At 45.5% G+C, this 13,110-nt stretch overlaps 1 protein-coding gene across 4 annotated transcripts in view; it reads right to left on the bottom strand.

Moving 5' to 3' along the window:
- Positions 1 to 9,385: 9,385 nt before the first annotated feature.
- The window catches only part of RECK (reversion inducing cysteine rich protein with kazal motifs), a 77,314-nt gene continuing 73,589 nt past the window's right edge, over positions 9,386 to 13,110 (bottom strand). For all 4 annotated transcript variants that reach the window (XM_082624372.1, XM_082624373.1, XM_082624375.1 and 1 more), the window contains 2 exons: positions 12,063 to 12,218; positions 9,386 to 11,231 (listed from right to left, as the gene is read on the bottom strand). In XM_082624372.1, coding sequence (XP_082480498.1) covers positions 11,010 to 11,231; positions 12,063 to 12,218 — 378 coding nt within the window. In that variant the 3' untranslated portion in view covers positions 9,386 to 11,009. The remainder of the gene's footprint in view (positions 11,232 to 12,062; positions 12,219 to 13,110) is intronic.

Raw genomic sequence — 13,110 nt, 5'->3', positions numbered from 1 at the left:
TCCCTTCAACTTCCAGAGGTCCTGACCTTTTCTGGCCTTGGGGCAGTGGTCAGTACACACCTGGCACTGGGGAGACTTGGTCTCAGTCACAGCCCCATCCCGTGTGAGAAGAGTGGGGAATAAAGACATAGCCTGGGGCACCTGTGTGAGATTCCCCAGAGTAATTCCTTATTGGGGAAGGAGCTCAGTAAACCCTAATTGAAGGAAGCTAATTTTAAGACCTTTCAATAAGTGGGCACTGAAGTGAACTGACTTGCTTATTGTAAGGGTAGACTTTTTTTTTCTTTCTTTTTTTTTGGGCTGTGTTGGGTCCTCATTGCTGCGCGCGGGCTTTCTCTAGTTGTGACGAGTGGGGGGCTACTCTTCGTTGCGGTGCACGGACTTCTCATTGCGGAGCACGGGCTCTAGGCACGCAGGCTTCAGTAGTTGCGGCGTGCAGGCTCCGTAGTTGTGGTGCACGGGCTTAGTTGCTCCGCAGCATGTGGGATCTTCCCAGACCAGGGCTCGAACCCATGTCCCCTACATTGGCAGGCGGATTCTTAACCACTGCGCCACTAGGGAAGTCCCTATAAGGGTAGACTTTTTAACACCAAGGGCTTCAAATGTCCAGTAGGGCAACAGCAAGGCTGGGCACTGCCCTCTTTACTCCCTCCCCTATGTCAGGCAAATACATTTACTGTAGTTTCATACTTTCAAACAGCATCAGAGGGGAGCAAGTTCCTGCCCACTCTAAATCCAAAGAGACTTCTGGTGCTAGGTAGGGGTCTTATTCCCTCTGTTCAATTCCTCTCCCATTTTGCCAACAGATCCCCATTGAAATGACCAAATGAACCCAGTAGGAAGAATTCCATGTCACCTCTAGAATCTCTAGAAGGCGGTTTCCATTGTAAACAAAACTTCAAGGAGGTGCATGGACTGAGATAGCTGAGCACAGTGGAGCCACTCACTGCATGCAGCCGGAAGCCCATGTGGGGACCAAGTTTCACTCACATCTCCTTGTATAGAGTTGAGGGCTAGACGTGAGAGCCTGAGAATGGGTGGGGGACAGGATCCTAAGTAGTGGCATCTTTGGAGTCTGTGTAGGGTGGGATGCTGTGGGCTTTAGAGCTGGCTTTAGCAGCAGGCACAGGGAAGGGACAGTGTGCTGAATGGAGTTATATCAATGCCAAAGTTGACTCCTACCAAGGGCCCTGGGCTGGTTGGAGGGGGAGTTGCTGCTTAGCTGGCCCCAGAGAAAAGAGATATGGCAACAAAAGTCAGACGGAAAGAGTGTTTGACCCAAGTTATTTTTTGTTTGTTTTATGTCCTATTTAAGAACTCCTTACCTACTCCAAGATCATGAAAAGTTTCTATATTTCTTCTAGAAGTTTTACGTTTTAGCTCTTACATTCATTTTGATTATGGTGTATGGTGTGAAGTCATGGTTGTAGTTCTCTCTCTGTCTCTCTTTTTTTTTTTCTTATTTGGCATATAAATATCAAATTGCTCCAATAAAATTTCTTGAAAAGATGATTATTTCCCAATTGGTCATATATATATATGGGCTCTCTATTCTATTCCATTGATCTATATACCTATTTTTACTAATACCCCACTGTCTAGATTACTACCGCTTTATAATGTCTTGAAATCAGATAGTGTAAATCTACCCGTTTTTTCTTTTCAAGGTTGTTTTGTTCAAGTCCTTTTTATTTCCATGTAAATTAAAACATCAGCTTGTCAATTACTTTAAAACAAAACAACTAAAAATAGCCTGCTGAGATTTTGATTGGGATTGCCTTGAATTTATAGATAAACTTGGGAAGAACTGTTACCTCTTGATACTGAGTTTGCTGATCCACCAGGCATGGTATATCTTTCCGTTTATTTATATCTTCTTTAATCCCTCTCAGATATGTTTTGTAGAATGTTGGTCTATAGTTAGTTTTCTATTCCTGTAATGTCTTTTTCAGACTTAGGTATCAGGTTAATTCTGGCCTTATAAAATAAGTTTGGAAAGGGTTCTCCTGTTTTCTGGATGTTTGTATAGAATTAGTATTATTTCTTAAATATTTGCTGCAAATCATCAATGAAGCCATCTAGGCATGGAGGTCCTTTCTGGTGGGGGGGTGGTTTAAATGATAAGTTCAGCTTTATTAATGGATATAGAACCTTTCAGATGATCTATTTCTTCTTGAGTGAGCTTTGGTAACTTTTTCTTGGTGGTGGTGGTGATTTTCCTCCTTAAAATGACCCCCAAGTGAAGTGCTGAAGTGCTGTTTAGTGTTCCTAAGTGCAAGAAGGCTGTGGTGTGCCTTAAGAAGAAAATGTACATTAGGTAAGTTTCTTTCAGGCATGAGGTATAGTGCTATTGGCCATGAGTCCAATGTTGATGAATCAACAGTATATATTAAATAGAATGTCTTTAAACAGAGACACACATAAATCAGGGTTATTATTGATTGTTGGACAAAAAAAATGTGACTAGAAGCTCACAGGAACCTAACCCTGTACTTTCTCTACGAGCAATGGTTCAATATTCCCTAATTTGGTGTTCCTGGCAACTTTATAAAGCATAATTACTGCAAATAATGAGAATCAACTGTACTATTGATCTCAGAAAAACAGCTTTTGGGTTAACTGATTTTCACATTCACAATTTCATTGATTTCTCTTTATAAATAAATAAATAAATAAATATATATATTTATATACACGCTTACTTTGGGTTTAATTTGTTCTTCTTTTTCCAGTTTTTTTTTTTTTAAGAGTTTTCTTTTTTTTTAATTAATTTATTTATTTTTGGCTGTGTTGGGTCTTCGTTTCTGTGCGAGGGCTTTCTCCAGTTGCAGCTAGCGGAGGCCACTCTTCATCTCGGTGCGCGGGCCTCTCACTGTCACGGCCTCTCCCGTTGTGGAGCACAGGCTCCAGACGCACAGGCTCAGTAGTTGTGGCTCACGGGCTTAGTTGCTCCGCGGCATGTGGGATCTTCCCAGACCAGGGCTCGAACCTGTGTCCCCTGCATTGGCAGGCAGATTCTTAACCACTGCGCCACCAGGGAAGCCCTCCAGTTTCTTAAGATGCAAGCTGAGGTCACTAATTTTAAGGCTTTCTTCTTATTTTAAAATAGTTAATTAATTAATTTTTGTCTGCTTTGGGTCTTCGTTGCTGCCCGCGGGCTTTCTCTAGTTGCAGCAAGCGGGGGCTACTCTTCATTGAGGTACATGGGCTTCTCATTGCGGTGGCTTGTCTTTGTTGTGTAGCACAGGCTCTAGGCACGCAGGCTTCAGTAGTTGTGGCACACAGGCTCAGTAGTTGTGGCTCGCGGACTCTAGAGCACAGGCTCAGTAATTGTGGTGCATGGGCTTAGTTGCTCCACGGCATGTGGGATCTTCCTGGACCAAGGCTCGAACCCGTGTCCCCTGCATTGGCAGGTGGATTCTTAACCACCACACCAACAGGAAAGTCTGAGTAAGCCTTTCTTCTTTTCTAACATAAGGATTTAGTGCTATAAATTTCCCTCTAAGACTGTCTTTAGCTGCATGTCACCAAATTTGATATGTTGTGTTTTCATTTTCATTCAGTTCAAAATAATTTCTGACTTCCCTTGTGACTTATTCCCTGTGACCTATGGGTTATTTTATAATGTTATTTAGGGACTTCCCTGGTGGCACAGTGGTTAATAATCCACCTGCCAATGCAGGGGACACGGGTTCGATCCCTGGTCTGGGAAGATCCCAGACCACGCTGCGGAGCAGCTAAGCCCATGTCCCACAACTACTGAGCCTGTGTGCTGCCCGCACGCCTAGAGCCCATGCTCCATAACAAGAGAAGCCCACACACCGCAATGAAGAGTAGCCCCTGCTCGTTGCAACTAGAGAAAGCCCGCGCACAGCAATGAAGACCCAATACAGCCAAAAAAAAAAAAAAAAATGCTATTTAGTCTCTAAGTATTCGGGAAACAATATTGTTTAATGATTTCAATCTTTTATTACACTTACTGAGATTTGTTTTATGGCACAGAATGTGACTTATCTTGGTAAATATTCTGTGTACCCTTGAAAAGATTGTGTGTTCTGTTGTTATTGGGTAGAATATTCCACAAATGCTAATTAGATAAAGTTGATTATAGTGTTGTTCAAGTCTTTTATATCCACCAGGGAGGCCCCCATTCTTTAACTTTTAACACAGCTGTTTCTTTACATTAAAAATGGCCAGCTTGTAGTTGACAAGATGTAGTTGGGTGTTTCTTTTTATCCAGTCTGACAATATCCATCTTTTAATTTGTGTTAAGACCATTTCTATTTGATAACATTATTTTCAAATTTCTATGGAACAAATACAAGGTTGACCAAATATTAGGCCTTAAAGTAAACCATGATAAATTCCCGAAAGTAAAAACTGTTCAGTTAAATTTTCTGAACACAATATAATAACACTAACATTTAACAAAAGATTAACTGAAAAATTTTGAACTATTTAGAAAATTTTAAAAATCCCTCCTAGAGCACTGAAAGGTGAAGTCAAAACAGGTGTTCAGAGATGAATGGCAATTAGAATACTCAGTTAAGAGCCTGGGGCATGGACTTGAAGTCACATGGCCCCAATCCATGTTCTGGCTCTGCTGCCCACTGACTGATTGTGATCCAAGTGCTTGAAATGAAGACACTAACACCTATCTTAGAGGATTTTTTTTGAAATTAAATGAGATGCTACTTAAAAGCACTCTTTAGGGCTTCCCTGGTGGCGCAGTGGTTGAGAGTCTGCCTGCCGATGCAGGGGAGTAGAGGCAGGGGAAGGAAGGTGCATTGAGGGTGACTTTTTCCTTTGTTTATATTTCCAGGTATTTGGGGGAATGCACACAGGTTATTTTTTACATTAAGAAAACAATAGATGGGGCTTCCCTAGTGGCTCAGTGGTTGGAAGTCCGCCTGCTGATGCAGGGGACACAGGTTCGTGCCCCGGTCCGGGAAGATCCCACATGCCGCAGAGCGGCTAGGCCCGTGAGCCATGGCTGTTGAGCCTGCGTGTCTGGAGCCTGTGCTCCGCAACGGGAGAGGCCACAACAGTGAGAGGCCCACATACCAAAAAAAAAAAAAAAAAAAAAAAAAAAAAAAAAAAGAAAACAATAGAATTTCATTTAGGAAAAATGAAAGAGTGGGTGGAGCTGGGGGCAGGGGTGTTAACACGCTTTCCCATGTGAAGGCTTCCTGCCTTACCCTTACCCCCACCAGCCTAACTTCCTGAGAACCTAACCAGACCTTAGACTCAGCACGTGCCCTCTCTGTGTACCGTTTTCTGTCACAGAAAGGGCATGAGAGCTGTGTCTGTTACTTTTATGATCCCTGTTGCTCCTTGGACCTGTCAGACCCCACTCAGGTGCCTGCCTTTCCAGCCTGACCTGATGCTGAACCTAGTTCACTTGGGCCACTCCTGGTGTCCACCTTCATGGAGCTCTCCTGCGTGGCTGGCTCCATCCCTGAGAAGCACAAATCCTGCCCAGCTGCCTTGTGCCAGGGAAAGCCCAGACCTGGCCTCAGGCTTGGCTCTGCCCTGACTCGCAGTGTGACCCTGGGCTAATATTGCTTTCTGGGTCTACTGCCCTCTGTGTACAAAATGGATGTCTGCTCCCCAGCTCCAAGACTGCTGCACTGGGGAAAGGAATTTCCTTAGGAATGATCCCTCAGCGTTCCCTTTCCCTCGCCTGGCAAAGCTCACACGCAGCTGGGAGGGAGGGCGAGAGGAGCAGGGCCTCTGGTCCCTTTGAGAAACATTCCTCTGTGGGAATGTGTGGGTTCGACTCCCATCAGCCAGGGCTAGAGGAAAACCATTCAATCAAATGAAGGAAAATAAAATGTCTTCTATGGATTTTGTGTCAAGACTATCAGTGTTGTTGGCGGGTTTCACTTTCTTCCCAAGGTGGAGCTGAAACAGACCCAGGCTGAACCTTGAGGGAGGGTACCAGGCCAAGGGGAAGCCTGGCACCCAGCCAGGCTCAGTTAATGTTTCCTCAGTAGAGTCCAGGATGCTCACAGGACAGAGGGGAAGGGAGCACAGCCCCATAACAAGATCAGTGGGTGATCTTGAAGGTCTTTCTGGACACTGAAGTTGGACGGCCATGGTCCTACGTACACCGGAGCTATCCAGTCAGCCAGTATAGCTGCGAAGGCAAGGCCAGAGGCTTTGGGTGCCATTTTGGTCTGGCATTCAAGGCTGCACACATGACCTGCCTTATACCTCCCCTCACCGCCCCTCCCCAGTTGTCAGCTCCACTGTGCTACCACTGGGATGGACCCAGACTCTCCTGCTTCTGTATCTTTGCTTAAGCCATACCTTCTACTTAGAATGCCTCACCTCAAAGCAATCTGACAGAGCATCCCTATTTTCACCAGGCCCAGCTCAAATCAAGCGCCCTGGGAAGCCTTCTGTCTGCTCCTTATTAGATTTCTCTCCCTCTCCTCACACTTCCCATGACACATTGTACAATTAGGTTACCTATTCCTGTCTTGTACAGGCAAAGCACAGCTGAGGGCAAGACCACTCAGCTCTTGGCTGACAAGTTTTCTTACTAGAAACTAATGTCCCACAGTTTGTACTGAAGACATCCTAATGTCTGTGACTGACGCCACTAGTGACACCATGATAAACTCACTGAAGCACTGAGAAGTAAGCCTTGCCTCTGTTGGCTGCAAAAAGACCATCCCTGCCACGCTCCCTACTCTAAGCAAGCATCTAGGCCAGAGGAGGTGGAAGAGGCCTTCGCATTGGATATGGGATTGAAGATTTAAGATAAGCAGGACAGAGGCCTGAGAAATGAAGTGAGGCTGTTTAAGTAACTGGAAGAAAGCACTAAAGTTATGAAATCAGACAGTTGTTCTTATGGGGTTCCACTACCTAGTTAGAAATAGGGGTCCACCTAGAACAGCCAGGGGCAATTACTGGAAAAACAAAACTTTTCATATTTATACTCTAACAAGTTGAGACTGTAAAAAACTGGCTTTATCTTAAGGCGAATGTTGTTGGCGGCCTTGACCATCTTACTCTTGTCCTCCTGCACCTTGATTTGGTTGGGGCAGCAGTGTGTGCAGCCCCTGACTAGCCAGCTATGGCTATCCTGCTCCCCTTGGCCAACTGACTAGGGTTGGGAATATTACCTGATCCTGAAGGAAGTACAAGGGACAAATGTTGAGGGATTTCTGAGAGATGTTTTTTCTTACTCACAAGAGGCGCTGGCAGGAAAAGAAGGCACCACGACTCTCGTCCCCGTTTTTACTCGCTCAGAACGCTGTGCTTGAAGCTCGGCTTGGAGCAGAGACAACCACCAGGAGGCCATGACAGAGCCCTGATCGCTTTACCATGGACATCAAATGACGATTTGGTGGCATGAATGACATGCATTTGCTGTCCCTGGTTTACAGAAAAATGACTTAGGAGAGACTAACAGTTTAGTGTCATCCAGTGACAATCAAGTCTTAAGCCCAGGTCCTCTGTCCTGGAGCCCTTGGGAAGCTCCCTGATAGAGCTTGTTCTGGAGCGAGGCATCCAGGAGGCAAGCAAAATCTTCCCCAAGTTGGCTTGCTTCTTTTTTGCACTGATTTAAAATTTATGCACTCATCTTTTAGATTGTGCATCTTTTAGATTTAGACTCATCTTTTTCTGCACTCTGCTTTTTGTTGGCACTTTTGCTCTGTGGATAACAATTACTTTATTATCAATCACTTTGGATAATTCCCTTTTTCAATAGGTCGGTCTCACAGGGACCCTGTTGGTTGTTCCCGGGCTCTGGTAGCTGACGGTTTGACAGCTCCAGGTGTGCGCCCGGCTTGAGGGCGAGGCATAGCTGTGTGCTCCCAGGCTGAATTGGTTTGGGGCCTAACGGTCTGTGAGAGATGCACACACCCCAGAGGACACATCTAGCAGAAGGTTTCTTCTAGGAACTGAGCTGTTTCCTGTGAGAAATCCATTCCATCTGGTTTAGGTGGGGCTGAAGCTCTCCTGATTTTCCTTCTCTGCCACAGAGGTGAGCATGTGACCCAGGCCAGGCCTATGACTCTCCTAGGGTCCATTCCTGTCCAATTACTTCCTGTAGGCTGGATAGGGGCCCATCTCATCTGTTTCCTAGTGCCTTGGCCTCATCACCCATGGCCATAGGAGCCTCTGAATCTTTCTCTGGAGTCCCCTTTTCATGCAGTTACCTCACCTGCTAAATTGTCCCCATCCTGCAGAACCGTTTTCTCCTGGACTTCCAGGCCCCCCGCTACTAGGCCCTGGCAGAATTACAGGGGCGCATGGGCCTCATTTCTCTCTCTCCCACAGCCCCTCTGTCTCCCACAGGGCCTCTACTAGCCTGCCTGACACACGCGGGCAGAGCCAACCAGCAGGGGCTCTGTCCTGCTTCAAGGCCAGGAAGCCATTGACACCCTGTCCATGAGGCAGCCTGGCTGTGATCACCACAGCCACTGGCCAGTGAGGGGCACCATCTCCTGAACTGACCAGCACTGGGCCTGTTTGGCCAGTGACTATCTATCGTCAGAGTTCTCATAATTGTGTGATTGTGTCCTCAGGGCAGGATCAACCTTTAGATCTTTCCCTCCCTTGATATTCCCCCTCCCCCAAACCCAAGCACCTCTCTCATTCTACTGCTTTTTTAATTAGAAATTTAGTCAATGCTGGCTATTGTCCTATCCTGATGAGAAAGAGCATCTGCAGTATACTGTATCATTGTTCAAAATACTCATGGTCCCGCCCCCAGCTCCTTCCCTACTGCCTCCCGCCCACACACACACACACACCAGAAGACGATACATCCCTACCTTTTGAACTTGGGAGTGACTTGCTTGGGCTGGTAAGACGTAGGCAGAAACGACAGTGTCACTTCTGAGCAGAGACCTAAGGGCCAGTTGTGGTTTTCTTCGTCTCCTTCTTCTCTTTGTGAGGACACTGGGTGGGTCCAGAAGTGAACAGTATAGAGAAGCGCAACTGACCCACAGCAGACAGGTGATGGGAGCAAGATGGAGGTTTGGGGCTTTAGCCTCTGCTGATTGACAGAACCTTTCGGGCCTGCTGATCAGTTCTCTTTTTCCCAGGACATATCCTGGGGCTGGAATATTGGGCCGAGGCAGTGGGGAGTAGAACTCCCTAGTCTGTTCCTGGTCTTGGAGGGCCTGAAGCTCTCTTTGTCCTGAAGACCTAAAGCTGGGGTCTTTGTACTTGACTTTCTGCCACAGCCTGGCCTCTGGTCATGCCTGGGTCTGCTCTGACCAGCTCTGTTCCATCTGCTCCGCTTTCCCAGGTTTGGAGTAATAACACTCCCATAACTTCTTATTCCAAAGCAAAGGACATAGCTTGCCCAAGAGTGATCAGCGGTTTCATTTAAAATGTGCTCATTGCTTGTAAATACACATAATCATATAAAATTATTTTATTAAAATAGAAAAGCTTTCCAGTATATTGCATTGAAGACATTTATATAGAAAAAGCAATTGCATCAAACATGCTACATCACCACTGAGAAATTTTGAAAGCTTTAAGTGCCCACTTTTTTTTTTTTTTTTTTTTTTTTGCGGTACGTGGGCCTCTCACTGTTGTGGCCTCTCCTGTTGCGGAGCACAGGCTCCGGACACGCAGGCTCAGCGGCCATGGCTCATGGGCCTAGCCGCTCCGCGGCATGTGGGATCTTCCCAGACAGGGGCACGAACCTGTGTCCCCTGCATCGGCAGGCGGACTCTCAACCACTGCGCCACCAGGGAAGCCCTAAGTGCCCACTTTTAAACAACATTTTGGTATAATATGCATATCCCTATATTTTTCAGAAGGTACATATAACACTGAAAAAAACACTTCATGTAAAATCTAAGTTTAGGTGCATATAAACAAGAAGTATTATACTGAATAGCTTATTTCAAACTGTGAAACACATTCAAAGTATTAAATTTCTTAGACAACATGCAAACATTTGCAAACTTAGATTGAAACTTTTAAATATATAAACCACAATTCTTTATAATTCTATATCAAAAAAGAAAGTCAAACAGAACACTTATCTACACTGTGCATATCACAAAAAGCAAATGTGTCTTCATGAACGGAAAGTACTGGGATAACACACATGATTGTCATTTTACAAATATGGCTATTCACCTTCTTCATAATAAAATAGAAAAATCATGTATTATTTACACGAACTACTAATTATTTCACTTTTTGGCAATTACATAAGTAGCAGCAATTGGTTTAAAGGTCGATCTTTAAAAACTCTAAATTTAACTTGGATGATACCAAAGAATATATATCTGGTTAATATAAAAATGCATAATACAAGTCGCTTTGATGGGATATAACTTCACCCTTTCACAAAAGTCACAGACACACATTAGGAACCACTGAGACTGTCGCTTACAATATATTATATGAGTGCCATTTACTTAGCTTGCTTTTGTTTACCACATTAAATGGATTCCTGAATTAGATTTCTGTAAATTAAATTTGTCTGATGATTTATATGATAATTCCAAAGATGCCTTATCTTTATTTCATACTCTAATAGCAGTGGCTCTTTGCTCTGACCCCTCACTTCTAGACAGAGTAGGGAATATTTGTAAACAAACACACACTCTAGGGGCACCTTAATACTAAAAAGAACTTGGAAATGAAGTTTTTGTGATACGAAGCCCATAGTAAAGTGAGTTATCTTTCTAAAATGTGATCATCTCATTTACCAATGATACAGAATTTGTTTTAGAGTGGGGGACCCATCTAATGAGCAAAATGTAAATTGTAAGGCAGTGATCCGCCAGAAGGAGACATCCTCTTTTCATTAGTATTTGGAAGAACGTATTGTAACATTTGTAGAAACAAAACAAAACCCTTACTAACACTGGTGATCAAGAAAAATACTGTGTGGTGCATAGAGGTTAGAGGTGACAAGTGCTTTGACTTGGCCACTATTCAACTATAAACCAGCAGTCCTGTACGTCTTTTCCAAAGTAGAAAGATTAGATCGAGGAATATTTTGCACTTTTCATGGGCAGTCAGTTGTGTGTCCAGACCCTGTGCAAGGCGAGACCCAGGCTGAGGAGGAAGAGGTGGGAGTGGCAGGGAGGCTGGGCCCTGGCAGCGGCCGAAAGCACGCTGCTGGAGACCTGCACCTGAGAAATGATGAGGGCGGACAGAGGGACGTGGGCCGCCAGAGTAGGGCTGTCGGAGTTGATAAGGGATTCGATCTTCTCTGCTTCCTTATTGCAAGCCTCAATCTGGGAGAGGATAATCAGATTCTTTTAATATAAAATCACAGAATCCATGAAAAGGTCAAGTCAGACAAATTCCACAAATATCCCAACACCAGGAATATGCTTTCTCTTTGTCCTTCTTTTCTTAGCCAAAGTAACGTTTTAATAGTCTTAATTTATTACACAAAAAATAACTGCATCAATGGAAATCAAATGAAAAAAGCCATGACCCACACTGCCACTGCCCTTTCTTTTCCCACAATCCTGTTCACCCCTTCTCCACGCTTAGAAGTTATCTTTTCATGCTTAAACATAGTCACGGGGAGTGGCCTTTCAATGCCCACCCACACATCAGGAGGAAAGCAATTAGACTTAATGAGCTTCCTAACTGTGGCAGTTTATAAACGGCTGTATCCACCCCCTTCACTGGAGCCCTCACTATGTTGACGCTGAAACTGGGGCCTCCTGAGTGAAGTTCACCTCTAGATTGTGAGCTGGCCCATAAGACCAGCGCTGATGGGCTCCTCCTCCCCAGTGCGAACACAGCCCTCGGGAGACAGGAGTCGGTTCAGGCTTTGTTACTGCGCGACCTGTGTCAGTCCCTGCCTTCCCTGGGCCTCAGCCGCCTCCCCGTCTGGACGATGAGCAGATGCCTTCCATCTCTGCACGCTCTGAGTCACAGCGTCTCAACCTCTCCCCTCTCCCACTCCTTTGCGTTCTGTTGGCCGCTGCTAACCTGGTGCAGCTCCGTCCCTCAGAGACTGCCATGCTTTCCTTCCTCCTGCCCTCACCCCCTCCCAAGTCCTCCAAACCTGAAAGTAACAGGATGGTTGTACAACATGTGCTGAACCCCACCTGCAAAGCTTTTGGATAATGATCCACAGGGATGATCAGGATCACAATTTCTGATTCGATGCTGAAGTATCCAAATACGTCACACTGTGGGACAGACACATGCATGCGGATCTTCTGAAGTATTTCCAGAACTGTTATTGGCTTTTTGTTTGCCACCTAGAGAGAGAAAAAAAATTCATTACCTGAAAAAAAGAAGAATTCCTTATTACTGCCTAAGCTGCCTTGCCACCTTGCTTAAGCCACAGAGGCTCTTTTAACCTCTTTTAACCTAAGTGCAGGGCCCCAACAGGGCCTTGTTGGCTGAATTCTAAAATATCCACAGAGCCCATTCCAATGGGTTTTTTTTTTTTTTTTTTTTTTTTTCCTGACTGCTGAGTTTTCTGGCGGAGATAAACACTCTCACCAGGAGCATTTTTTTTTTTTTTTTTTGCGGTACGCAGGCCTCTCACTGTTGCGGCCTCTCCCGTTGTGGGGCACAGGCTCCAGACGCACAGGCTCAGCAGCCATGGCTCACGGGCCCAGCCTCTCCGTGGCATGTGGGATCTTCCTGGACTGGGGCACGAACCCACGTCCCCTGCATCGGCAGGCAGACTCTCAACCACTGTGCCACCAGGGAAGCCCAAGGAGCACTTTTTAAGGGACAGTTCTGAGGTGGACGCCACAGGAAAATAATTAAAGCCTTCCTGTAAAAATACAGGTGTTTTCATAGAAATGGGCATAATTTTCTAGGTAGTGGCAGGTGTTGGCTGCTACATTTCTAGAGATGAGTCTCTATAACAGCAAGCAGAAAAAGTGATGATACAGCAAAGGGAAAGGGGCAAAACCATCAGAGGAATGTGGCCAGTTCTGGACGCAGCCCCCGGCGGCATGGGGACCATGTGAGGGCTGGCAACCTTGAGACCATCTGGGCGTGACCAGTCCCTGGCTGCCTGGTCTGCCTCCACTATGCTGGCAGGGGACATTTTCTGAGAAAGGCCCGGGCTGATGGACTGCAGAGCAAGGTCACCACACAACCAGGCTGTAGAGGGAAGGAGCACAGGACAGAGCC

The sequence above is a fragment of the Mesoplodon mirus genome (assembly GCF_964341445.2).
Source record: "Mesoplodon mirus genome assembly, chromosome: 1".
Taxonomy (NCBI): Eukaryota; Metazoa; Chordata; class Mammalia; order Artiodactyla; family Ziphiidae; genus Mesoplodon; species Mesoplodon mirus.
The sequence above is the reverse complement of the archived record's forward strand: the minus strand, read 5'-3'. Positions and strand labels throughout refer to the sequence as shown.